General features: G+C 39.8%; 2 protein-coding genes across 7 annotated transcripts in view; one reads left to right on the top strand and one right to left on the bottom strand.

Moving 5' to 3' along the window:
- ARL13B (ADP ribosylation factor like GTPase 13B) overlaps window positions 1-27,097 on the bottom strand; it is a 78,467-nt gene that overhangs the window by 38,816 nt on the left and 12,554 nt on the right. The window lies entirely within an intron of this gene.
- STX19 (syntaxin 19) lies at window positions 522-16,919 on the top strand. Of its 2 annotated transcripts, XM_054046105.1 has the most exons (3): window positions 522-776; window positions 13,837-13,971; window positions 15,018-16,919. In XM_054046105.1, exon 3 carries the CDS (start codon window positions 15,083-15,085, stop codon window positions 15,959-15,961), a length of 879 nt encoding a protein of 292 aa, XP_053902080.1. In that variant the 5' UTR covers window positions 522-776; window positions 13,837-13,971; window positions 15,018-15,082; the 3' UTR covers window positions 15,962-16,919. The 2 variants fall into 2 exon arrangements, with proteins under 2 accessions (XP_053902080.1, XP_053902071.1); XM_054046096.1 differs by lacking the exon at window positions 13,837-13,971.

The raw sequence follows: 27,097 nt of genomic DNA, 5'->3' as shown, positions 1-27,097 counted from the left end.
AAATTTGACATTATTTCCCATAATTTCCCACAGCTGTGAAAATTTAAAATTTATAAAAAAAAAAACTTAAAAATAAACACTGATATCATCCACTGAAATAAAAAATAAATGAAAATTGAATTCTGACAAGCCTAAACATGTCAACACTGGTGTACTTTTTCCTGTGTGTTATCTTTGGATTGAATTTATGAACTGAGTTAAAGACTTTTAAAATACTGACTGTTGTGGGGCCTACCCTTCCAAACTAGTTTTGTGAATAGGTCTGCGACCCTTCAACGTAGAACTTCCAATTCCTGTTCAAGGAAGTTTTTGGTTTTTATTTTGTTTTAAATGAATATTGTACTTAACAGCCATTACTGTACTTCCAGCCTACAAATACTGTATCTAAGAAGCTAGTCACAGGAACTTTCTGCTATTGGCCAATTATAATAAAATGAACCTCCTCTAACGCAAGGCTGAGTCTCCAACCGGCAGAACCAGATTCCCTAAGAGCAAAGTAACCAGTTTGCTCTCTACTGTAATACTACATTGCAAGGAGTCAGCTTCTCATACCACAGGTCTCCGAGATGCACTCTCCAGATGATTATTTAAGAACTAGGAGGAGCAGGCATGCAGAAACTGTTTAACAGAAAGGCACTCAAGACGCATTACTTAAACAAATGGTCAAAATCATACTTTTCAGGATACACTGAAGTTTACCCTTAGAAGTAGGATTACTGCACTGAAGAACAAAACAAAACGAAAAAAAAAGACTGCCACCAGCACAGGATTATAAGGTAAACAGTTGGTTTTATTTTGCATTAATAGTTGCAAATATTACAGAAACAGTATACAGTACAGTTTAAAATGAAATAACTAAGTGTGAAGATACACAAATAGTGGATGTCTCCCCTGCTCAGAATTTGATAGTGCTACTAGTAAATATGCTCTCAACAGTTTTACTGCTCATGTATATATGAATGCTAATTTGTGAGACAAGTTTTAATGCATAAATTTATTTTTCTGGAAGTGTGCCAGAATCACCTTAAAGGAAAGGACTTGCTTTTAATTTTCCAAGTCAGTAGAATCTTTTATTAGGAAGGTTCATGTTTAAAACTGTGAGAGGCGTACATCAAAACACACTTGAAATGATATACCGGCAGAGTGCTTCACTCAGTTTGTCAAATTAAGTTTACCAAGTGAAAAACTGTATACACAGAAGAGCATACTTATTTTAATTTTCTATTAAGATACTTGGGTTTCTCTTAAGATTGCATATTAACATATTTACTTCTGCATATGTTAAAGTAAAAGCACTAAAACTTAGATCAATTAGGATTTTTATGACGACTAGAGCTTTTGAACTTTATTTGAAGAGTCATGGGAAAGGGAGTGTTTGTGTACGTTTAGTAGCACTGACATCATGCATCTGGCATTTAAGAAAAGTATTGCTGATACATGAACAGAACTTTTGACTGAATGCTTGTCTACCTATAGGCAAAATCTGAATGCCTCATAACAATACAAAATAGGCAAATCAAGGAGTAAGTTATTTCTAAAATTTAGAAACCTGAGCAACAGAAAACAAAAATCTGAATGCTACGTGTTTTTGAAATACAAGAGATGGTTTAGTGGATTGATCCAAATATGGAAAAAGGACACTTTCAAATTAATGTCAGGTTGCACATTTCTTTATTTATATTTCAAGCTCCATCATACATGAAAGAATTTTACAAAACCAATTTTACTTTTCTCTGTTTTTTGCCTCTCAGCCTGGGTCAAGATCCACTGATTTTCATGCATAAGCACAATGCTGCAATGTAAATACTGAAGGAGTATATTGACTCCTATCTTGCCAATGGATTTTTTTTAAGTAGTATCTTAAAAACATTCCTATGTGGAATAATTTTTGTAAAAGCCTGTGACTATAGAACCTAAAATTTTGGACCCAATTTGACCTGACAAGATAAATCGTGTATTGCCTACAAATGTGATTTCTCTCTAATTGATTCTAAAGCCTCTGTACTGCCCAAAATTCTAATAATACTGCCCATCAAAAATCATGAACAGTGAAGGGTACCAAAAACTCAGAAAATGTACAGTATCAGAAATGCTAGCAATAGCAGTAGTACACCTCTACCCCGATATAACATGACCCGATATACCATGAATACGAATATAACGCGGTTAAGCAGTGCTCTGGGGGGAGGGGAGGGGAGGGCTGCACACTCCGTCGGATCAAAGCAAGTTTGATATAACGCAGTTTCACCTATAACACGGTAAGATTTTTTGGCTCCCGAGGACAGCATTATATTGGGGTAGAGGTGTAATTCAATAGGAATGTATTTCCATGAGCAACAGTGGTTTCATTTAGAGATCATGGATACTGGTCTCTCTCTCTCTCCCCTCAGCCAAGGTAGCATATTAACCAAGATTCTTACCATATGTAGTGGGAAAAACAAAGGAGAGGTATGTGCATGCGAATGCACAGAGGAGATCTGATCATAACAATGATCGGCAAAGGAAAAGCAAGTTGGTTGTGCTTTTCTGCACTTCATGATATACAGAGAAGGCCTGAATTTATTAATTATATTAATAATTAAAATAAATTTATGTATTAAAGAAAAGTGTGTTCAATTTGGTGGTGGTGTTGTTTATAACATTAGAAATTCAGGTCTTCTTTACCCTGTTCTTCCCACAAGGCCATATGGACAACTAATAGAATGACCTACTCCTACTAATACCAGGAAAGTGAAACCTCAGCAGGAAAGGATTTTTATTCCCTGTTTACACTGTGTTTTTCATTAATGCCTATTTAACTCAAACACCTGGCCTACAGTTGAGAGGAAAGATTTATTTAGATTCCACATCCTTTCCCCTTCAACTAAGGGCTTAGTAAGCTCCCACTGTAAATTTTTTAGTCTTCCAATGAAATCTCTGGCAAAGTCATGGAAGACAAGACTATACTGATTGTTTTGTATGTTAGAAATACCAACATACAAAAATTCACACTTTCAGTCCTCTTTATATATTATGAAGGACCTAGAAAGCAAGCCTCCCTTGATTCCCATCTCCCCTCTTTGCAGGACACCTTTAACAGATATTAACCAAGTAAAATATTACAAAATGAAATTAGCTATCTACAATAAATTTTTAGCTATAAGTAGTCTCCTAGCCTCTATTTCCAAAGTAACAGACTCAGTTTACAGTACGTTCTGGATTTGTTGAGAAGTGAGAGTCACATAATCCATCATTGCCTTTTTTGTATTTACCAATAAATTGGCACTGACATTTCTTTCTCAAAGACAGTGAATTATACTACTTTACCTCTCAAACTGGGACTCCCATTTAAAATAGTGAGTTATCCTGAAAAACTGATGGCATGATATGCCTTGAAGGAAGGTGCTGCAGTACAATCCACCTGCTAAGGGGATGGAATGGAGAGTTCGTATACGTGCATTTGGTAGGAGATTAAAGAGAATCCACTTTATCCAATTCAAGATTCTCCACAGTCAACTCCAGCACCTCTAAATATAGGGTATACTTAGAAATACAGTAATAATCTCTCTCTGTGTTAGTTATATTTGTAGCCATGTCTAATGCAGCTCCTTTCTTAGGCTACCACTTGAAGTAATCATGATAATGACAATTCTAACTCTTGTTTCACTTAGAACAGTGGTTCCCAAACTTTAACAACCTGTGAACCCCTTTCATGAAAATGTCAAGTCTCGCGAACCCTCTCCTAAAAATGAATATTTCCAGGGATTTTCTCCTTTACGAGAGTATAAATTATAAAAGCAGTGATCTTGGAAATACACAATTTGTTTTTATGACATGCTTATTACATACTATTCATTATTAATTATTATTTATCATTACAGTATTTTTATTACATTATGAAAACGGCAACACTCTTCCAACATCTCACTTTTGTAGCTTGTATCACTTTAAATAAGCCTGTTATAAGACAAGGCTCCTATGTTTCATCAAGGAGTATCAGATGTGAAACAGCAGGAAGGTATTTAAGAAGTCAACTCAAAAAGTTCCTCCTACACAAGCATTCAGGTCTTGAGCAGTCCAGGCAGACAACGCACGTTACAACAAAGCTTAAACTTATTCTTCATAATAATTTTAAAAACAACACTAGCTGCCTATTTCATTTTAAAAACAGCAAAAAATATCCACCTCAATTTCCTTTTCTTATAAGGAGCCTTGAAGTTTAAATCTCTTCAGTGTGATAGATATGCTTGCTTTGATCTGCTTAGCTCTTGGAAGTCCAGGGGCTTTGGGCTGCTGGTCCCATGCTGCCTGAGGTCCCTAGGGACAGCTCAGTCCGCCATTAGGGAATTTTCCCCCCAAAACCCCCTGTAACATTTCGTGAACCCCCAGGGGTTCATGAACCCCAGTTTGGGAACTACTGACTTAGAACAACTTAACCTGTGAATCATTCCCACCTCACTTCTGAATCCTGTTTTCATTTACTGGGAGTGTTTTCTCAAAGCTCTCCACCCTGAACTATTTGAATCATGATTGCCCGATCAAACAGGCTCTATCCAGAGAGAACTCTGAGTTCAACACAAGGATTCCGGCTGAAGGGCAGACAGACAATAGACAGTAACTGGTATTTTCATATGTCTATGCACAGGATTTAAACTATATGTAAACACATTATAAAGGAGAAGGAACTGGAAACCTTCCACAGACAAAAACTGAAGACTAAATAATCCAGCTCTAGCCTTGTAGAAATTGGGTAATGGGATATAAAGCCTTTCACCTGTAGCTCATTGGAGCCTATTTGACCCAGATCATCTGACAGCTAGTTGGGTGGCCAATGTAAAGTGAATTGGGGGGTTTCGGCTACATCCTCATATAACTGTGTCCACAAAAACTTGTCAGGTTTGTTAGCGTAGGGGCCATGGGTTGGTTTAAGATCTCTCTCACCCCCAGAAGCAGAGCAGTGCAGGTGGTTACACTACTACTGCCTCTGCTCTACTGTACTTGGATAGAGAGCTTGATTGTGGAGTCAGCATACAGTTGATGTGTGCTCTTTGCACAGTGCAGTTCTTTTGATGAAAATACTGAAAGTTGTCTGGAAAGCTCTTTCATACTTTAGTAAAGCTCTGTTTCACGGGGACAATGTCAGCATTCTGGTCTGGCAGCTGTGAAATGGGACCAAGCACTAGTTGGCAATCTACAGAGTATGAATTTTTAGTCTTCAGTTGTATAAGTCAAGAGAGCAAACCTTGAATGGTCTGGGTAGCTCCGAGATGCCACAGAAATTAAATGCATTGATTTCACCCATCTCCCATGCTACCCGGCTTTCTTGCCCTCAAAGTATAGCAGTGGCTGAGCTTCCAAAATAGTCACCATTGCAGCTGAGGTTTGCCTAATTTTCATTGGGGAAGTTTTATGATTTGTAGTTGTATCACATTTGCATTAACAATCAAGTAAAGGTGAAGCTACTCCATTTTGTAGCCACAAATTAACTGAAGAAAGGTCAGCATCTCCATTACTCATTTTAAAAAACTGGCAGGGTTTTCAAAAAGGGGCACTGACAACATTAAGACATTTTTAAAGTTGGGATGTTAGCTACGGTAAAAGCCATGTTAGAAACTTTAAAAAGCTCCATTCTTGTTTCTAATTAGGTTTATTCACTCCCGTTACACAGATTGCCTGTTTCTGCGGTTAGTAAAAAGAGTAGTTTGTCAGTCTGGACTTCCAGGTGCAGTGTACGTTTAACAACAAAAGGCCACCTCCAGGCTGTTAGTGTTGAGTTCTGGAAGTCCATACTGCATGCACTTCTCACTTTCCATTACCCAAAGAAACGGTGAGATACAGCACAACTGCTATCTGTACGCATGGGAATTGTGACAATTATTATTATGGCAATGTTTAAAATAAAGGATCCAAAACTTGCAGGTTTCTAATCCAAATCCTGGTTTTGCCAATGACAAAAATGTGTACAAGATACTTCATTACTTATCTCAGTTTCCCCAACTGTAAATAGAGGCAATAAAACATTTACCTCACAGGAACATGTGGAGGATCAGCTGTTGTAGAGTACTTTGAAGGCATAAAAGCTTACAGACTATGACTTGCACCAGCCACCATTTCTTCACATTCCACTAATGTTAGTGCTTCAGCCCATTCTCGACCCTGTACTATCTCAGCTGCTCACAATCCCCTCCTCCACCCAGCATCTCAAGGCTAGCAACTTACAATAATTCTCATTCTTACCAGAATATAATGGTTTTACAAAATTCTGCAGTTCCCTCTCCTGGAGTTTACCATTCCCTCAGGAACCCTCAATCCCTACTATTATGTCCAAAGAGATCACTTTTTCCCCTGTCCGTCATATCCAGAACTTCCCACTCATCCCTCACACCTTCAAACAACCCTCTCATTAATATCACTAGCCCTTTCAGCTCTTAACAAAGCTTCTTCCTTGTTTTCCCTTCACAACTGTCCTCTTTAATCCCACTCCCAGTTTCACACACTGCACTCACTTCTCCTCAAAACCTACTCATGCTAATCACCAAGTATCTAAATATTCAACCTCGCACAAATTCACCACTTTCTGCTCACATCAGAGCCCTGATCCTCTATTAACAACCCTATAAGGAGTCAGCGGCAGAGCCTACCCACAGCAAGCTAGGACAGCTGTATGGACAAATAGCCCCCAAAGCACTTGCTCCGGTATGATCCCAGTTGACTGTCACGTTCTTAATGTAAGCTCCAAGCATCAGATTTCTAACGTCAGCATTATTGCCCACTACTGTTACTTTTTCAACACAATGGACAACGATGTTGCACTACAAACGTGCAGTGCAGTTTAATACACTATAACAACCTTCAGTATATAAAGCCTGTTCAAGCGGGTATGTTTTTTCAGGCTGAACAACCTTCACAGAGTCCCTCTGTTTGCTACATTCCTTTTATTGCACAACATATAACACACAGATACCCAGAGTGTTTATAGTGAATAATTCATTTTTTACAATATGCACAAATGCAGCAGTGTTTCAAAAATAGAAGCTGGTCTAACTGGATTGAATTTGGCACAGAAGCAGAAAATGTGACTTGTTCCAATACAATTTACTATTTTCCCATGAATATCAGCTTGTTTAACATTTTAAAGCAGTGACTTTTTTTAATAGAGGAAATAGTCATCAAGCCTGCTTACCATCTGATAAACAAAAAAAATAGCCTGCATATCCTGTGAGCAAGATGTTTTAAATTAAAAAAAGAAAACCTGTGCCTGCACTTAATTTTTCTTCTGTATCTACTTTAATGCAGCATTAGGGGTAATCTCACTGGAAGATTCTACAGCAAAATGTTGAAAGCGTAACAAATTGTTCTCCAATTTCGTGAGAAAATACGCAAGCAAAGCTGTTAAATAAACTGAAAATTCAGATCTAATCTAATTTTTCCCATGTGGACCAAAAAATATTTTAACTACAGGCATTTCAAATGTTGCACATCTCAACGAGCCTATTCTTGCACTACTAATATGACGCACCTAAGAATGACGACTTGGACTCCAGATCACACTACACTCTTAAAACTCTGCTCACAGCCACTGTGCTCAAAAGCAACTGTGATGCAGGGTTCTTCTCTCTCATATAGTCTATACCGTTGTTTCTGAACACAGTTGTAATATAGCTTGGAACCACGTTAGAAATGGATATCAGCTGTGTTTGCAGCCATTCAAGGCTGCACTGTGTTTGACTGAAAATACTGAGCACTTACACCGCTTGTTTTGAGCCATAGCATAATGAGACTGCCAGCAGTTACACAATCTACCTATCCCCCACTTCAACTTGTCAACTGTATTTATCTGAAACTTCTGAATTAGTTGCCAACACACTGAGAAGCTTAATTGGCAAGCAGTGTCTGCAGGCAAGGGCTAGGCTGAAAGGATGTAAGATATGGAAATAAGTTTCAATTGCCTACATTCCATTCCCACTAAGACAGTAAAATAAAAACACAAAGTCATCCAATTATTAATAGCTACTTAAAGTGTTTTCCTCTTAACTCTGTGAGTTTAATATTTGAACACTAATTGCTCAATCTGTGAGCGTGTAGGGAAAGATAGGAGACTAGTATTCTGAATATTCCAGTACACAGTCCCAGGATATTCACATACTATCACTACATTTTCCTATAAGGAAGAGTGCATTCCCCAATTTGAAGATAATGTCACTCAAATACATGGAAATTAAGTAGACAGTTTTTTAAAAACACACAAAATCCCAAAACACTATTTTTCTGCCATTGCATGTTTACACTAACACTGAATTGGCAGCCAACGTTTCATTATGATTATAACTGGTTTTGAAGGGGTAACATGGTGACTGCCTGTTTTAAAGTTTTCCAATTAACTGCAAATCATTCAGCTTCACAAAAGCTCTATTTTGCCACCTTCCATTACCACCAATGGTGTACCCTTATAACTTGCCTTTTAATTATAGGCTTCTTAAATCATACTAAATTAACACGGGTCAACAGATGTGTTAGGTTATGCTAAAACAGATTTTCAGGTCACTTCTCTGAAGTTTTATTCAGCACTCCCGATTACTTTCACATGCCCCAATCTGAACTTTCCCTGGAGCAGTCTAAATGGTGCCAAGCAATTCTGAAACATTTCAAAAGAATGTTATCTTTAACGAATCACGTCTTCTACTAGGGGCAGATGTACACTAAGTTTAGCTATGCTAAGGAATTATTGCAACAACATGAATACATCATGCAAGGGCTTCTTTGTTTGGGCAAAATAATGTTTTCCAGTAGATTAACAAGCTTGCCTGATCTTAAGTCTTTGTACATTACCAAAACACTGACACTGCTGGATTTGTTGGCTCTTAGAAAAATATTACATTGTATCACAAAAAAACGAAGATAACAGCAAAAAACAAGAAAAATCAAGGAGAACATGGGGAGACTACCAATGCTAGGATACAGTATCTATCTTTACTTCAATTACTTATGCCCCGCAGCAAAAAGTCTGAACACAGTTTACATTTATTGTTGTTTGATTTCCTGTTAAATCTTCCTGTGGACAGGCATATTTAAGAGTTTGTTGGAAATATATTCACAAGTGTTCAGTTTCATAACTTTTCATTATTCAAAAATGTATTTAGGGACCTTAAGTGTAGACTAGGGATAAGAGAAACTACAACTGTACTATTATTTAAGGTGTTCACACTACTGTGTAAATATATACAAAAGGTGTTTTGCATACTGACAATTTATAGGAATCACTCCTTTGCTGTCATTACGTGTGTCACTACTCAGATGCTATAATACTGAACTTGATTGTTAAAGATCTTTTTTTTTAATATATTGATGATTTAAAAAAAAAAAGTTGTCCGGTCACTACCAAAAAAACAGCAAAAATGTTATTACATTCTACTAGTTTACACTTACTAACTGTGGAGGCAACTCTTTACGCAGTAACTCTAAGCAATTTTGAATTATTTGAAGGTTATGGAGTTGAATCTTGGCAGTATGATGGTGAACTCTGATAACATTACAGAAAGGCTTTAAAAACGTAACTTGCTTCATATATTCTAACGTGTTCTGATCTAATTGGTGAAGTTCATCTGAAAATTAACCTTGTGCAAAAGGTACACTTCAATTAAGGGTGGTGGGAACATTTCAAGATAGGACGCACTTGAACTCTCCCTATTAAGTCTATAGAAAGGGAGATGTAGTGTCCCAGTCTGCACAAATCGTCCATTTTTGCTACCAGTGAGAAGTTTATCCCAAAGGTAAAGGTAACAGAGAGTAAACCCTATCTAAATGCTAACTGTTAGAACATTCAGATCATCTCTGTAGACACAATGAAAAGGATTTCAGAGCCAAACAAGGGACCATGACTGTAGTCATGGTACTCTGTATAGTTATGTAAGGACCAGTGAACAGTTTACAGTAAGTTTTTATCATTTATCCTTTGTCACAGCAGGCAGTCATGACCTCTGTAGCTAAGGACGCACAGAAGTTTCTTTTACAACTCCATTACCACATGCTCCTCTCTTCCTTCAGTCTTCACCTCTTTGAAATTTTCCATTCTTGCTTTTTGCCAGATAGTAAGGTTTTTGGAAATTTGAGCAAAATCTTATTAGTCATTTTTGAGTTAAAGGAGAGTGGGGAGTGTTGTGTTTTTCTTCAAGGCACATGATGAGAAATTTCTACTAGCCAAACTTTAATAAAAACAGTACTACAGCACTAGCTGGTTGATATCTGAGTTCACATCCCAAATGTACATACCTGTTTTGCTGACTTGACCTAAGGTTCCTGTTCATTCACAGAAAAGATTATAAATATAATTTAACCCAGAAGTAATCTACTCTTGGTAATTTGTTGCTCTGTTGCATCTAACGTAGCTGTATCAGGTTGACAACTCGTTATCCTGATAGACAAAGCAGCAGTTTGGAATCAACATGAACAAATTTAGACATTAACTTAAAGAAAATCCTAAATTGGTCTAGATATAAACAATTTATTTTCCATTCTATATATAGAACATATATTTCCCATTCAACATATAAACAATTTATTAAAGAAAGTCACTAACTTCACATTTAATGATGCTTGTGTAATTTACACTCCTAAGTGTAGTTATCTTTGGTTTATAATTTAAATATATCCCTCATCTCAGATCTAGTATAACCAATGTTTAATTCCAGAAAAGTTTCAGAGTCATGTTGTAGAAGTCCTCTGGAAAAATATTTGGGCTGACTAAAGCTCTGTGACATTAAAATGAATTTTACACTAGTAGCTCCAAATGTAAGGTCATCAGGTACTATACAACTTTATCATTATGCTGTACTTGCACAAAAATCCTGAACTAGACAGTTACCCCAAGTCCTATTCCAGAGCGGTAGCTGGGAACTGAGATTCTACTGTAAAAACAAGCCCATAAATTATTTTCTCCTTTGATAGGGAGCGGGGGTGTAGGAAGAGGAGAAGAGGGCTTAATAGCAGTAGTACTGAAACAGCCACGAAAATGCCACTACATTAAAACATGTCAATTCCACATTTGAGATTCCAGTCCATATAAGGTTTTTCACCACACTGTTTAAGATTACCACTATTTGAAAGCCCCTATGAGTCTGAGAGACAGCAATAAGCACAAGAAACACAAGCAGTCATCTGGGGCTCTGCTTACGTAATGACCCGTACAGTATAACATTTAACTAAATACTTTAAAACTATTACACTCCAAAGACAGTGTAAGCTAAACATTCAAAGAAAGCTTCACTCCAAGTGTGCTGTTTTGTTAAAGTTGCATCATCAGACATTGGTTTCATTCCCTTCCAAAATCCTGCTATAATTTTTTTTGAAGAATGATTGAGGGCTGATAGTAGGAATAGGCAACACTGCTGAAGCTGATTTTTAGTTGTCCACAGATGATAGAGAACACAGGCACAGGAAAGGGTGGAACGCTGCCTCTTCAAGATCATTTTGAAGGAGCAGCTGAAAAGACTACAGGAAATTCATTTTCTAAGGGACTAATCTACACACCTTACATACTTACATGAATAAAAAATTCATACATTAAGTTAATTAAAATCAGAGTGCTGTACCAAAATAAAAAAATCAAATAGAACTTAAACCTCTTAAAACATACCTATTACATGGCACTTACCCAGTTCCAGAAAGAGAAGATGCCACAATGCCAGGCTTCAGAGGACAAAATATAGACTATACCCATTTCCCTTGACTAGATGATCTCAGGAGGTCATCTAGTCCAACCCCCTGCTCAAAGCAGGACTAAGTCCCAACTAAATCATCCCAGCCAGGGCTTTGTCAAGCCTGACCTTAAAAACCTCTAAGGAAGGAGATTCCACCACCTCTCTAGGTAACAGTGCTTCACCACCCTCCTAGTGAAAAAGATTTTCCTAATATTCAACCTAAACCACCCCCTCTGCAACTTGAGACCATTATTCCTTGTTCTGTCATCTGCCACCACTGAGAACAGTCTAGATCCATCCTCTTTGGAACCCCCTTTCAGGTAGTTGAAAGCAGCTATCAAATCCCCCCTCATTCTTCTCTTCTGCAGACTAAACAATCCCAGTTCCCTCAGCCTCTCCTCATAAGTCATGTGCTACAGCCCCCTAATCATTTTTGTTGCCCTCCACTGGACTCTTTCCAATTTTTCCACATCCTTCTTCTAGTGTGGGGCCCCAAACTGGACATAGATGAGGCCTCACCAATGTCGAATAGAGGGAAATGATCACGTCCCTCGATCTGCTGGCAATGCGCCTACTTATACAGCCCAAAATGACATTAGCCTTCTTGGCAACAAGGTTTATTCATATCCAGCTTCTCGTCCACTGTATCCCCTAGGTCCTTTTCTGCAGAACTGCTTCCTAGCCATTCAGTCCCTAGTCTGTAACAGTGAATGGGATTCTTCTGTCCTAAGTGAAGGACTCTGCACTTGTCCTTGTTGAACCTCATCAGGTTTCTTTTGGCCCAATCCTCTAATTTGCCTAGGTTCCTCTGTATCCTATCCCTACCCTCCAGCGTATCTACCACTCCTCCCAGTTTAGTGTTATCTGCAAACTTGCTGAGAGTGCAGTCCACGTCATCCTCCAGATCATTAATGAAGATATTGAACAAAACCGACCCTTGGGGCACTCCGCTTGATACCAGCTGCCAACTAGACATGGAGCCATTGATCACTACCCGTTGAGCCCAACGATCTAGCCAGCTTTCTATCCACCTTATAGTCCACTCATCCAGCCCATACTACTTTAACTTGCTGGCAAGAATACTGTGCGAGACCGTATCAAAAGCTTTGCTAAAGTCAAGAAATAACACATCCACTGCTTTCCCCTCATCCACAGACCCAATTATCTCTTCATAGAAGGCAATTAGGTTAGTCAGGCATGACTTGCCCTTGGTGAATCCATGCTGACTGTTCCTGATCACTTTCCTCTCCTCTAAGTGCTTCAGAATTGATTCCTTGAGGACCTGCTCCATGATTTTTCCAGGGACTGAGGTGAGGCTGACTGGCCTGTAGTTCCCTGGATCCTCCTCCTTCCTTTTTTTAAAGATGGGGACTACATTAGCCTTTTTCCAGTCATCCGGGACCTCCCCCCAATCGCCATGAGTTTTCAAAGATAGTGGCCAATGGCTCTGCAATCACATCCGCCAACTCCTTTGGCACCCTCGGATGCAGTGCATCCGGCCCCATGGACTTGCACTCGTCCAGTTCTTCTAAATAGTCCCAAACCACTTCTTTCTCCACAGAGGGCTTGTCACCTCCTCCCCATACTGCCCAGTGCAGCAGTCTGGGAGCTGACCTTGTTTGTGAAGACAGAGGCCAAAAAAAAAAAAAAAAAAAAAAAAACAAACATTGAGTACATGAGCTTTTTCCACATCCTCGGTCACTAGGAAGCCTAGTTCAAGGTTGTCCCATGTGTCATTTGAAAGATAAATTCCTCAGATTTGCAGTTAAATCCTAGTCTGTGCTATAACCTTAGTATCAGAAGAACATGACTATTTTTAATATAGATAATCCTCAAATGGGTTCCAAGTACCTCCTTGACTATATCTGGTATATTCTAGTTAGGTTTCTATGCTTGAAATGAAAAGCTTGTGGAGTAATGTGATTAGAAACTAGAATCAAATTCATTTTCCATTAAAAATTATAGGAGAGACTCACAGAGAGGAAGAGAATATAGGATGTCCTGGTCTGATATAAACCTTATTAGCTTGAGATAGTTCTACAACATGTGACTAATAAAGCTATGAATATGTTAAGCAGGTACAGTAGAACCTCAGTGATTCAAACACCTCAGGAATGGAGATTGTTCGTAACTGAATAAAATGTGGTTGTTCTTTCAAAAGGTTACAACTGAACATTGACTCAATACAGCTTTGAAACTTTATTATGCAGAAGAAAAATGCTACTTTTAACCATCTTAATTTAAATGAAACAAGCACAGAAACCGTTTCCTTACCCCCTTTATATTTTTTGTAAAGGTAAGTTTACATTTTTTTGACGTTTATGTTTAACATAGTACTGTATTGTACACTGTTTGTTTTGTTTTTTCCTCTCTTTTTTTTCCCCATCGTCTCTGCTGACTGATTGGGTACTTCCAGTTCCAAAGGAGGCGTGTGGTTGACCAGTCAGTTCGCAACTCTGGTGTTAGTAACTCTGAGGTTCTACTGTAATTCTAATAAAGACAGAGAAAACCTTCCAACTATACTACCATGAATGCTGTATGCAGCAAATACAACTTACAAAACAATAAAGGAATTTTAAAAGTAGCTACCCCTTAGTTTAACTATACAGGCCTTGGAAGGAGAGGGAGGGGGGACAGAGATTTCTGAATCATGTTAAACAAAAGGCCTAAAATAGCTTTTCCAAACAAAAACATTTCACGTTTGAAGGTCTAGCTTGTAACAACCCAGGGCTAGAAATTAAGTGCTGTGTGGCCCATTGGGAAGCTGAGAATGCTATAAAACTCTTGTTTCTAATCCTGCAAATTCAGAACTACACTAGTAGGAATTTCACCTCACACTCCAAGAATTCATATTAAAATGTAAATTATTTTATGACAATTTTTTTTTCAAACATGCCCTACCTTCATTTTCTAATCCATTTTAATTTCTAGATAAACCATAAAACTACTACTGGCACAGGACTGAACAGCCCATCTTGGGCCTAAGGCCAGTGTACATTTGGGGAGTAAGTTCTGCAGTGAAAAGGCTGGGATATGCTCTCAACTGGCATCTGTTTGAAGCAAGTCAAAGGCTTGGGGTTTTACAGCAAGTCCTAGTGGAAGTAGATTAGTGGGCAGGGTGTAGGTGAAGGAGTCAGCAATACATGTTAAATGCAATTTATCAAATAGCTGTGATCACCCGATACAAGGTATATTTAGTCAGATGCTCATCTTCTCCCATTTGCTGTTTTTGACATTTTATCTCTGTGCACAGGAATAGCTCTCTGCCATTTGCATAGCCAGTTTGTGTGCCAATAATTGCTAAACAGGGGTTATTTTTGTTCTTCTTGTTGTTACATTTAGGATTACAGTGACATCAACTCATAAGGAAAGAAAGTTAGCTTGCTGTTCCTTGCACAGCGGAAAAAATGAAAGACCGCCTTCAAGAACTTAAACTGCGAGCAAAAGAACTGCAGCTAGCTGAAGAGAACAGCTGTGTGCCTGAGGTGAAAGAAGACCAACTAGAGTTTGAACAGCAAGCTATTATTTATGAGAAAGAGCCCATAACTGAGAGGCACCTAAATGAAATCCAGAGACTTCAGGATGAAATTAGTAACTTGGCAGAGGATGTTCAAAAGTTTGGTCAGCAGCAGAAAAGCCTTGTGTCCTCAATGAGAAGGTTCAGTGTTCTTAAAAAGGAGTCCAACATTACAAGAGAAATAAAAATACAAGCAGAGCATGTAAGTAAATGCTTGGATGAACTATCAAAAACAGTGAAGAAGTCTGAAAGCGAACACGGGCCATCTTCTGCCATTGTAAGAATCCTTACATCTCAGCATGCGTTCCTTTTCTGGCGTTTCCAGAACACCATGCTTTCATACAATGATGCTATAACAGCCAAGCAGGAGAAATGCAAGACATTCATTGTCCGCCAGCTTGACGTGGTTGGGAAAGAGGTCTCCGAAGAAGAAGTGAATGATATGCTTCAACAAGGAAAATGGGAGATTTTCAATGAAAATCTGCTTACTGAAGTCAAAATCACTAAAGCTCAACTATCGGAGATTGAACAAAGACACAAAGAACTGGTCAATCTGGAGAACCACATCAAAGACTTGAAGGAATTGTTTATCCAGATCTCGCTTCTGGTGGAGGAACAAGGAGAAATCATCAACAACATTGAAATGGGTGTAAACAATACTCAAGATTATGTTCAAACATCAAAAGAGAAGTTTAGACTTGCAGCCAAGTATAGAAAGAGAAACCCTTGTAAAGCAATATGTTGCTGGTGTTGTCCACGCTGCAGATAACAAAAAGGGATGATTCTCAATATTCACAGGCTACTATTTTGCCAGCAGAAATTTTGAAGCAGTTCTGTGGGTTCCATTTACACTTCAGTTTGTCTCTGCTTACTCTCCCCCACCTCGAGGGCTCTTTCCTTCTACTTCTGTGCATCTCACATTCAAAAGGGAAAAAAAAAAATCCTGTCTGTACTCCTGCAAGTGACTACTTCTCTAGAATTCTCAGCAGTTTGTCTCTTCTGATCGGCTGTGGTAGAAGTGTTATATTGGAAACACAGATGAAGCAGAGGAAGTGGAAAGATCACCTTTTCTGATCCTACCAACCCAGAGTAATCCTGCTTTACAAGAGGTTGTCCAGTGGAGCTGGTGGGTTATCACAGTGACCAGTGTGATATAAACGCAAGGTGTAGGAGGTTCCACCAGTGGTGCTCGGAAGTATTAACAGTATTGCTAACAATAAACATTCAGAAATCATGTCAGGCCCCAAAAACCATGAGACTGGCTTAGTTATAGTTAAAAATTTATATAAAAGTTTAAGGTTATTTTTATTTGCCTTCTGGTTTTTGAGCTTTCAACTTGCAACTGAGTCATGTTTTCAGGCTTTTCTCAGCAACTATGAGGGCAAGCAACTTTTTTTTGTTTTTAAATTTGCAAGCTGAGATATCTATTTAATCACTTTTCTCCAGGAATGAGCCTTTAAATTAAGACATCATGTATAACTAAAACCATGATAAAAATCACAAGTGTTGCCAACTGGAGAGAGGAACCACGCACATTTCTCCATTTATAAAACGTGTGAATTATATTTCTGTCCAGAGTGAATGTATGTGTTTATGATGTGTAATTAATGTGTTTATATCTTAACTATTTAAATACAAGGACTGAACCAAACAATTCTAAATTATCAAGGTAACCACTGTTTTCTAAAAGTGTGAATTAGAGAAATATAGAAACCTCATTCAATGGCTATACTGTCCGTATTTTATTCTATTCCCTCACTCAAAACTTTCCCTCTCCCCATTCCCACACAGAGATTATCCAATAGTTCCTATTTAGCAAGGTGAGTATTTAGAACACACCAAGTTAGTTAGGTTTTTCAGTCTTCAGTTAGTTAAAGATCTCAGATCACTTGCACTTCAAGAAAAGTATTTCTTAAATTCAATTAACCTGTAGAGTTGCCAATTTAGGTTGGATGTATTCCTGGAGGTTTCATCACATGACAAACTTTAATTAAAGATTACTCTTTAATTCCTGGAGACTCCGGGACGATCCTGGAGGGTTGGCAATCCTATGCTAGAAGCAGTCAGAGCAGCAGAACTGAACTTACATCAAATATGCAAGTACATTAATATTTCCATATAAAACTACACTGAGAATGTTACAGTGGCAATAAATACAACAGTAAGATCATGAAAAAAGCACTCCATACCAAAATACAGTACTGTGGACTATATACATTTATTCCCTGATGGTGCCTATGTAGCCAAAGTGACGTGAATTAATTCTCTTCAAACTTCAGAATCTATATCTCAAGCTTTTCAACTTCTGACAAATTAATTAAAAAACAGTCTGTGAATTTACCTTTTAAAACTATGTTTATGATTAAACAATCAGACATTACCTCTTCATCCACTGCAAACCTACAATGGAGTCCAACCCAGAGATGGTAGCAAAGATTAGATAGGAGCTTAATGCAGAGGTGTCCAAGCTGCTTTTTTCTTTTGTATCAGTTCCCCTCGAGATAGATGGATGGTTGGATGCCCTCCAGGCCCTACTTTCACCAGGCCTCAGCCATGTTCCTCTCATCCTTTTATCTCTGTTCGCTTTATCTTCCCATACCTTGTTTCTTCTTTTAAGCATATTTGCCTTTCGATTTATAATTTTGTTTTGCTTCTGGTGTTTTTGTTCCCCCCTCCCATCCTGCCTAAAGAGCTACGTGCTGTGGTGCTTGAGTCCCCTGGAGCCACAAGGAGAGAAGATGAGAAACAAAACTTGAGCTAGCTGAGCCTGCAGCCTTAGACACTTAAGTTGCATTAGGAAGGCAGGAAGTGAAGACAAATGACTTTTGAGAGACAGACCATTGTTTTACTTGCAGCAGAAGTATTTCTGCAGTGGGAAGAAGTAGGTGGATCTGGAGTGCTAAAGCCATGTACATCCCCACTGCTGTCTCCCTCCTCTGCTCAAAGTCCCATTTGGAATAGCATTGCACCCTCCAGCTTTCAAAATGCTGGCCTACTGCAATTCTAATTGAGAATGCCAATGCAATTACTTCAGGAAAAACTTGGAAACCTTTCCAAACTTCCCTGGGGCATGCTAAAATCCAGGCAAATCTAAAGACATTCAGAGTGGTCAGATCAAAGCCTACTGAAATTCTGAGACACTGGAGTTGCTAGTTTTCTCTGATAATTATGCTAGAATCCCATCAAGTCACTATTGGTGCTAATAAACCCACACAGAGAACTACTAAACTAATTCTAAACACTTACATTTAGCTTAGAAATATAATGAAGCAATTCCCCACTCCAAATTTAAGTTATAATCCAAACTAACCTGTGTCAAAGTATTATCAGAAGCTTGGATTCCAAAGAAACTCTTAACAGAAAGATTCTTTGAATTCCTCCTTTGGACACTAATGCAATCTGCCAAGATTTCATGTAAAGGCTTTGATTATAGCAAGCAACTTCTATAAGATACAGACCTACATTTTAAAAGCGAATAGTGATTTGGGGTGCTCAATTTGACACACTTGAGTGGGGCCTAACTTCCAGAAGGTCCTTCTGAAAATAAGGCTACTTTAAACAAGTCTCAAGTTCAGCAACCACAAATTGGGACATCCAAAAACATTAGTGAAAACACACAAAGTCTAAGTGGGCTAAGATTATATATATATCATGCATCAGCATTAAGATAATATTTATCAAGTTTCAGGTACAAAAAGCACAAGAATTTTTTTTTCTCCCAAAAGCTTTCTACTAAAGCAGAACCTTCTATGGTGGTGGTTTTCAAACTGTGGGTTGTGGAATGGAAGGCATTGGGTCGCAGCGGCTCTCATCAGCACCACCAACCGGGCCATTAATAGTCCCGTCGGCGGTGCTGCCCGTCAAAGACAGGCTAGTTCCTACCTGTTCCAACATCACGCTGCGGAAGCAGCCAGCATCAGGTCCGGCTCCTAGATGCGGGGGCCACGGGGCTCCGTGCGCTGCTCCCGCACTGAGCACCGGCTCTGCACTGGGGGGGGCGGTAGCTGCGGGTGAGAGCCACCCGGAGCCGCTTGTGCGCCTCTGCCTAAGAGCTGAACATGCTGCTTCCGTGGCATAGCGGTGCCAACACAGGTGAAAAGTCTGCCTCTGCACCCCAGCTGTGCCAACCAGGAGCCACCGGAGGTAAGCCCTGAGCCCCCTCCCCCTATCCCAGCCCTGAGCCCCCTCCCACACCCTGAACCTCTCATTCCCGGCCCCGCAGCCCTCACCCACACTCTTTGCCCCAGCCCTGAGCCCCTCCCAAATCTCTCATCCCCAGCTCCGTTGGGTCATGGGCATCAACAATTTTCTTCAATTGGGTCGCCAGAAAAAAAACGTTGAGAACTACTGTTCTATGGTATACTGCAGGAGTCTCAAACTTGCAGCCCACGGGCCCACCATAGGTGCTGACTCAGTACTGGAGCACCCACAGGGAAAAATTAGTGGGTGGTCTGCACCCACCGGCGGCCAAGCTCCCCCCTTTCACCTCCTCCCCCCGAGCATGCCACGTCCCTGCTGCTCTGCCTACCTCCCAGAGCTTCCTGCCCAGCCGCCGCCAAACAGCTGTTTGCATGCTCCGGGAAGAGGGGCGAGGAGGGAGAAGCGGAAACGTGGCATGTTCAGGGGAAGAGGCAGGGCCAGGGCAGGGATTTGGGGAAGGAGTTGGAATTGGGGCAGGGAGGGAGCGTGTTTATTGTTTGAGTGAGGTGGTTTGGCATTCTGCTTTGGCTGCTGCCTGGCGAAGGTAGAATGTTTGCAGCTCTGCGGGACGAGTGATTTGGGTGGGAAGTTCTCTTGAAAGTGCGGGTTGGATGGTTTTGTTTACTTGAATCAGATCAATGTGCGTCTATCCCCCACTATCTCAGGACAGCACCTCCTACCTCCTGTTACAAGACATGTGCTCACATGCGGCACATGCTCCCTGCCTACAAACTGCAGCTGGCTGCTGCCTGCCCCTTCAGCATTTTCATTCTTTTGTGTACACGAACTAGGAGGCTCTTCCCCCACAGGAACGGTTACAACAGAACATCACCTTGTGGAAGCTAGTGTCCTCTTTGCCTTTAGCCCCAGCCCAGATGCTCAGAGCTGGGGCTAAAGGCATCCTGCACATGTTGCCATACCTCTGGCCCCAGAGCCGTAGACTACCTTTAAATCAACAGACAGGAGTCACAAGAGACTTGACCACCAGACCCTAAACTGAGACCAGCAAACTCATATCATGTAACATCAGTTTGGTTTTAAATCGTAGACTCAGGAGGCGAGAGTCAAGTGTCTTGCCCAGGCTCTCCATTTTCCCTTTCAGATCAAATCTTTCTTGGTGCCTCCAGAGTAGCTGACAGGGCAGGCGAGCCATGATATGTTCAGCAGGACCCCACAGGTCTCAGTTCATTTTTTACTATACTTTTGTATCATTGTATGAAAAGGTTTCAGTGATGCGGCCCTGAGGCCAATGTACTAGTCCTCATGTGGCCCTTGTGGTAATTTGAGTTTGAGACCCCTGGTATACTGTGTATACCCTATAGACACTTTGGCTTTGGAAGAGTTAAGTGGAAACAAGCCAGCAGAAAGAAAGAGAAAGAAAGAAAAGGCTGCCATAACTAATACGCTACCAACATGCACCGTTCCCTGCACCCTTAAAAAAAAGTGGCCTTCTTTCTGTACCTGAATGGGAGGAAAACTATGACAAAAGTTCAAGAAACCCTGCCTAAAATATTATTCTAATGAAGTGCACATTTTAACAAACATCACCTGTTTACGCAAGATCCCATGTGGTATAGATGTACATATTGCAGTCTTATCTGTGAAAAAAATGTGTTACCAGTCTAGCTCTTCCTGCTAACACAGTTTACTTCAAAAGAAAAAAACACTTCTATTTTTGAACATGGAATAAAGCCCAGGTTTTCAACAATAGTTATGGAAAATAATTTTCCATCTAGGAGGAAGTAAATAGTGAAAGAATTTGTTTCTGCTGTCCATATTAGAGCACAATAAGACAGACAAATATACAATATATTGCCAAGGTTTTGAGAGGAAAAACAAAAACAGGCGTAGGGCTCAAAGGCTGCTATTAACTGATGAAAGTAGAACGTATATGGACATTGTGAGACTTTGATGTGGATCGTTTATGTTGGTTAGCCAAGGCACTTGAGGTATATGTGTGCAACTAATAAAAACACAAGATCTTATTAGTGCAGTTTACTAGAACATAAAATGGGCTTTCTATAGCCACAGAGTTATACAGAAAAACTAACAGACAAAGGAAAATACATTTTGGTTAGAAAAGTGCATTAGATAGTCATGACTGTGTTATGCAACTATTTGATACATTAGCAGCTACAGTCCCTCATTAACAAAACGATAGCAGAAAAGAAAAACAACTTTCTGCCTTGAAAATACAACATTTCCCCTTGCCCTACCCAGCAATCTATTATAAGCCTCAAGGGCTATCACTGACATTTTTATGAAATTTACCCTCTCATTGTCATGCTTTCAAGCACTTAGAGAGAGAAGATCATTTTTAATAATGCCAGCAGGCTGGATATTTGTCTACATAATATGAGATCTAGACCCTCCCTCCCAACTAGAGCATAGGGGAATTTAAGCACAAAAGAAGAAAATCCATTAGCATTAGACATCTGTTTAAACTGCTAAGACATCGATGAGAGAACTGACCCATATGAATCACTGGAACACAAGCCTTACTTTCTATTACTCTAACTTTTTCTATTTTCCACTGTTGTTCACTGCATATAAAATATTGATTAGCCATTTAAGTGTTCTAACACTCTTACAAGACCTACATTAGCAAAACAAGCTTAGCAAATTAAGCAGTAGTGTTGTATGGCAAAGAAAATGTAGTAGGCCAATGTCTTAAGATACTACTTCTCGCGATGGCTAAATTAAAAAGCAGATGCCAACAGGACCTAAAGAGAGATGACTTAAAAGGACATTAAACTAAGACATAATTATTACTGATAACCACATTCTAATGGGTTCCCCCTGTGGTACCACTTGGAACTGGGGTAACACTGAGCCAGACTGTCCCACCAGCCTGTGCTCCCTTTAACTGTATTGCTGTGACAAGCTGCAGACCCACTTCCGGTCTCACATTTTCACCAGCATACATACACATAGGGACACACCCAGCTGTTGTAACAGGCAGGCTTTCTGAGTAGTCCCTGCATGGGAAGACTTCAGCAAAGGAACTACCCAGATACTCAAGTGCACCCCCCCCCCCCCCGGAGTGAAAACTCAAAATTACACTATCTTGTGCTGCACAGAGAACTGTACAGCACAAGCTCATGAAATTTGCTCCTTCCCTCAACGTGGAGAGCGATATGCAACAGCTTTTTGCCCCCCCAGTTATGAATTCCACACACTGGGTTATGACAAAATGGAACAAGTTTATTAACTACAAAAGGTAGATTTTAATTGATTATAAGGGATAGCAAACAGGTCAAAGCAGATTACCTAGCAAATGAAACAAACAGGCAAGGTAAGATCAATATACTAAAGAAACTGGTTATAACTAGCAAATTCTCACCCTAACTGTTGTTTTGGGCAGAATGCAGAGGTTCTTGAAGGCAAGCTGCTCTTGCTTGCAGCTTAAAACTCTAGGTATTTCTTTCACAGGCAAGACACCTTTCCAGCTTGGGCTCAGCTCTTCTCTTCCCAGTCTTTTTCTTAGATGTTTCCAGCAGTCATCTTGGGTGAGGAGACAGTGAAAAATGACCTCCGTTGAGGTCACTCCCCTGCCTCAAACAGCTTTTGCTTATGGCGGGAAGCCTGTGTTTCCAAACTTAGTTCCCATGCCAGTCAGTGGAAAAACACTGGTATTCCAAGATGGATTCCAGTACCAGGTGACTTAATCACGTGACCCTACAGCCATAACTCAAAGACTAATTGTAAGGTCCTCAGGAAGCCTTTCTGGGAAGGTAGGAGATTAACATCTTCAAAGACCTATTGTTCTAATGGCTCTTCCTCACAGTGAGCCATCTAGACTGATTGCATTCTGTCTGGTGGGCATTCCCCAGGTGTAAACCCACTGGTAATTGATACATAGTCAATATTCTTAACTTCAGATACAGAAATGATACATGCAAACAAATAGGATAATCATATTCAGTAAAATCATAACCTTTTCAATGATACCTCGCATGACCCATCTTGCCTAAAATACATCTTGGTTATGCTATAATCACTTCATAACAATATCTTTATGAAGAATATGGGGCATAATGTCTCACACCTCAAAAAACTACAGTAACATGGTTTCTTAAAGTACAGCTCAAGTAAAAAAGTTTTAGATCTAAAAATAAAAAAGCAACAGTTTAATCCAGAAAGTCTGTTCCCTATGTGTATTCAGTTATATTTGTTAACTTTAATAGAGGGGAAAAAAAATACACAATTTTTACTTTTTTTTTTTTTTTCTTTTTACTTATTAGCCCTGGTCAAATTTACAGGAACCAGATTCTACTTATTCTTGTGCATCAACACAATTACTGAACTACCACATTTCCAAAAGCGTTCACCAACTGTGCATATTTGAATTTTTGGATATTCAACTTGACACAGCTAGGTTTTGATTTTCAGCAAAACTGAGCACCCACAGCTATATTGATAAATGGACTACACACTTTAATAGGCATTTATTTTACTTGACATGGATTGGAATTGTATTTGGACATGCTCTTATATATGTTCAGACATGTCAGTTAATGCAAAGGGAGATGACAGATCTAGAAATTCTATCTAGCTGTATTAAATAGATATCAGTGGTGTGCTCTCATCTGGAATACCCTGTGCTTCATACAGAACTGGTTATCCTGTCTCAAAGAAAAGATATTGCAGCAATCAACGAGGGGCTCAGAGAATAGTGCCAACAATGATTACGGGCATGGGAAAATCCTCATATGCAGAGAGTTTAAAAAATTGGGATTGCTTATCTTAGGAAATGAATAAAAAGGGACATGATATAAGCATATAAAATAAGTGGTAGAGAGAAGAGTGGTCAGGGACTTCTGCTCTCCCTGTCTCAGGGGACAATGAAATTAGAAGGTGGCAAATTCAAAACTGATAAAGTTAGAATGAGCAACTCATTTCCACCTGAATTTACTGAACCCAAGAATTTAGCAATATTCAAAAAGGGACTGGACATGTATATGCATAACAAGAACATTCAGAATTCTGCACTGATTGTAATCAGCACCTTCTATCAGAGAGTCTGAATCCGGCCGCCAGCAGACCCCGTGATCAGCGCCTTCCCCCTGCTCCCCCCGTCTCCTGCCCGTGGCAATCAGCTGGTTTGAGGTGTTCAGGAGGCAAGAGGGAGGAGCGAGGACTCGGCGCGCAGGCTCCTCCTCCCTCCCCTGCCTCCTGAACGCCGCAAACCAGCTGATTGCCATGGGCAGGAGGCAGGGGAGGAGCGAGGATGCGGCGTGTGGAGTAAATGGGGAGAAGGTGAGGGGGAGAAGAGGCGGGTTAAGGATGAGGGCTTGGGGGAAGGGTTGGAATGGGCGGGCCGAGGGTTGAGCCCCCCATCCCAGGTGCTTGCACAGTACGGGAAGCTGCCGCTCCTGCTGTGCAACATGCTTCTCCTAGCCTACGGCAACTTCAGCCTCCTTGCCTGCCTCATTGTCTGCAGTGCCAGTGGGGGCACCTCCCATTGCTTCATACTCAGCAATGATGATTGTAGTATTAAATTGTTTTTTTTAAATTGTTTAAAACTTATACCTGTATTAAATTGCTTGTTTAAAATGGTTTAAAATGTACATAACGCCTTTTGTTTGGCAAAAAAAAAATCCCTGGAACCTAAGCCCCCACCCCCACTTACATTAATTCTTATGGGGAAATTGGATTTGCTTAATATCGTTTTGCTTAATGTGGGGAAATTGGATTCGCTTAATTTTGTTTTGCTTAATGTTGCATTTTTCAGGAACATAACTACAACGTTAAGCGAGGAGTTACTGTATTATCATCATTTCACAGATGAGCAAACTGGAGGAAGAAACATTTAAGAGCCTGATTTTCAAACAGCCATATGATTATGCATATATAAAAGACAGGCATCTTCATGCACCCATGATTAGTTAGGCGCATAACTAACCATGTAACTACAAATACTTTGTGTGTACAATTGAGGTATTTGAATACACAGAATTGCACCTGCTCTATTTAAAAAAAAAAAAAAAAAGTCAGGCACTACACTGATTTCTTGAAGGTGACACAAGAGGTTTGTGGCAGAGCTGAGACCAGGACCTGGGCTGAGTTTCATTTCTATGCCTTTACCGCCATCATTCCTTCCCAATGCAATTTTTATTAGTACTGATGGAATTGGAGCTGTTCTGTAATAATTTATGAATACTCTACGTTGACGTGGTTACTGGTATATTTACTGTATGACTATATTGGTTTCATTTAACAGGGGCCTGTAAGCAAAAACATGCAGAAAACAAAAGAAAGGCTCAAAATAAGCCACCTTTCAGCAAACACTTAGAGGTTATTAAGGGCTGTTAGCTTTAAGAGTCTACCTCCTCCTCAGACAGTCTGCAAATCCAATTTTGTCTAGAAGGGCCAAAGCCAACTTAGGCAGAAGAGCAAATGAGTACAGCAGGTCAAAAAGTCTCTCTGAAGAGATGGGGGTAGTTGTTCAGGGGAACCAAGTGGAGAGACAGGCAGAAGTGAGGCCTAAATAGGTTACCATCAGGGATGGCAAGCCTTAGGTAAGGTTGACATGCATGTAGACATTTAAAACCCTCTCTCTAAATGCTTTATTCCTATTCCTACCATACTTTGTTTTAAGAAGGGTGTATGGTCACTATATTCACTACTGTCAGACTCCTGAAAGGAAGAACTACAGGTGCCAGATCTCAGTCAGGCAGTCTAGATAAGACTGGTTGATTAAACAGAGTGCTGTATCCCAGGGCCCAATCTAGGAGTGGAAGAATTGTGGAATTCCACTCCAGGAGAGGCTAAGGCACAAGGCCTAAGACATGAGAGGGAACACAGAATGCAAAGGTGCAGCTAGCCTTGCAACCAGGACAGTCAAAATAAGGTACTGCCTGGTTTAAAAAGGGATACAGCTTCCTTGGAAGAGGGATGGTTTTCTATGGCCTTGCATACAATAATTGATAAGCAGATTGCTCATTAAACAGATTATGGACATGCAGTAAGGCTTTTGCTTGCTGTACAGAAAATCAAAGAGGGTCCTAGATACATTCTAATACTTCAAAGAGTGGACAACACAAGTATTTGCTTTTGTATGAGTGAATAATCTTATATAGTGCATGATAACTTAGGATAGATGGCTGGCACTGTTTTAATCTATGTTAAATTGATGGCATTTTAGCTCAATCTATAATAGGTATTTCATGCTTAAAAAGAAACATGAATATCTATTTGTTCTATTCAGTGATCAGATCTCAACCACTCTCATCACTCTTCAGTACACACATGCTGAAAATGAAATGGAATTGAGCTGTGACTCCAGAGACTGGTTCCTTCTATTTAGGTATGTCATTATTCACCTGATACTTTGGGTGGGTGTTGCTTTTTCTCTTAATTTCAATAGAGTAGGGGGAAAATGATTAACAATATTTTCTTAACAGTTTATAAATATGGCTAAAGTACAATATGTTTAAGTTCTACTTTCCAGAACTTTATCTTCAAAAGTCAATGCATCATTTACTAAATCTTAGTTTTCTACCACACATACATAAATATTATTTGCATCAAATAAACAGATTTAATAAGATTTTAAGCAGTTTTCTCCAACATAGACACCAGGTTTATGACTAATTATCGTTAAGGCTGCGGTTTTGTCACAGAGGTCACGGAATCCGTGACTTAAGCCCTGGCAGCTGGGAGATGCAGGGACCCGCTGCCTCCCGCAGCAGCGGGGAGCTAT

Source organism: Malaclemys terrapin, chromosome 1, assembly GCF_027887155.1.
Source record: "Malaclemys terrapin pileata isolate rMalTer1 chromosome 1, rMalTer1.hap1, whole genome shotgun sequence".
Classification (NCBI taxonomy): domain Eukaryota; kingdom Metazoa; phylum Chordata; order Testudines; family Emydidae; genus Malaclemys; species Malaclemys terrapin.
This window is presented reverse-complemented; position numbering and strand designations above follow the sequence as displayed.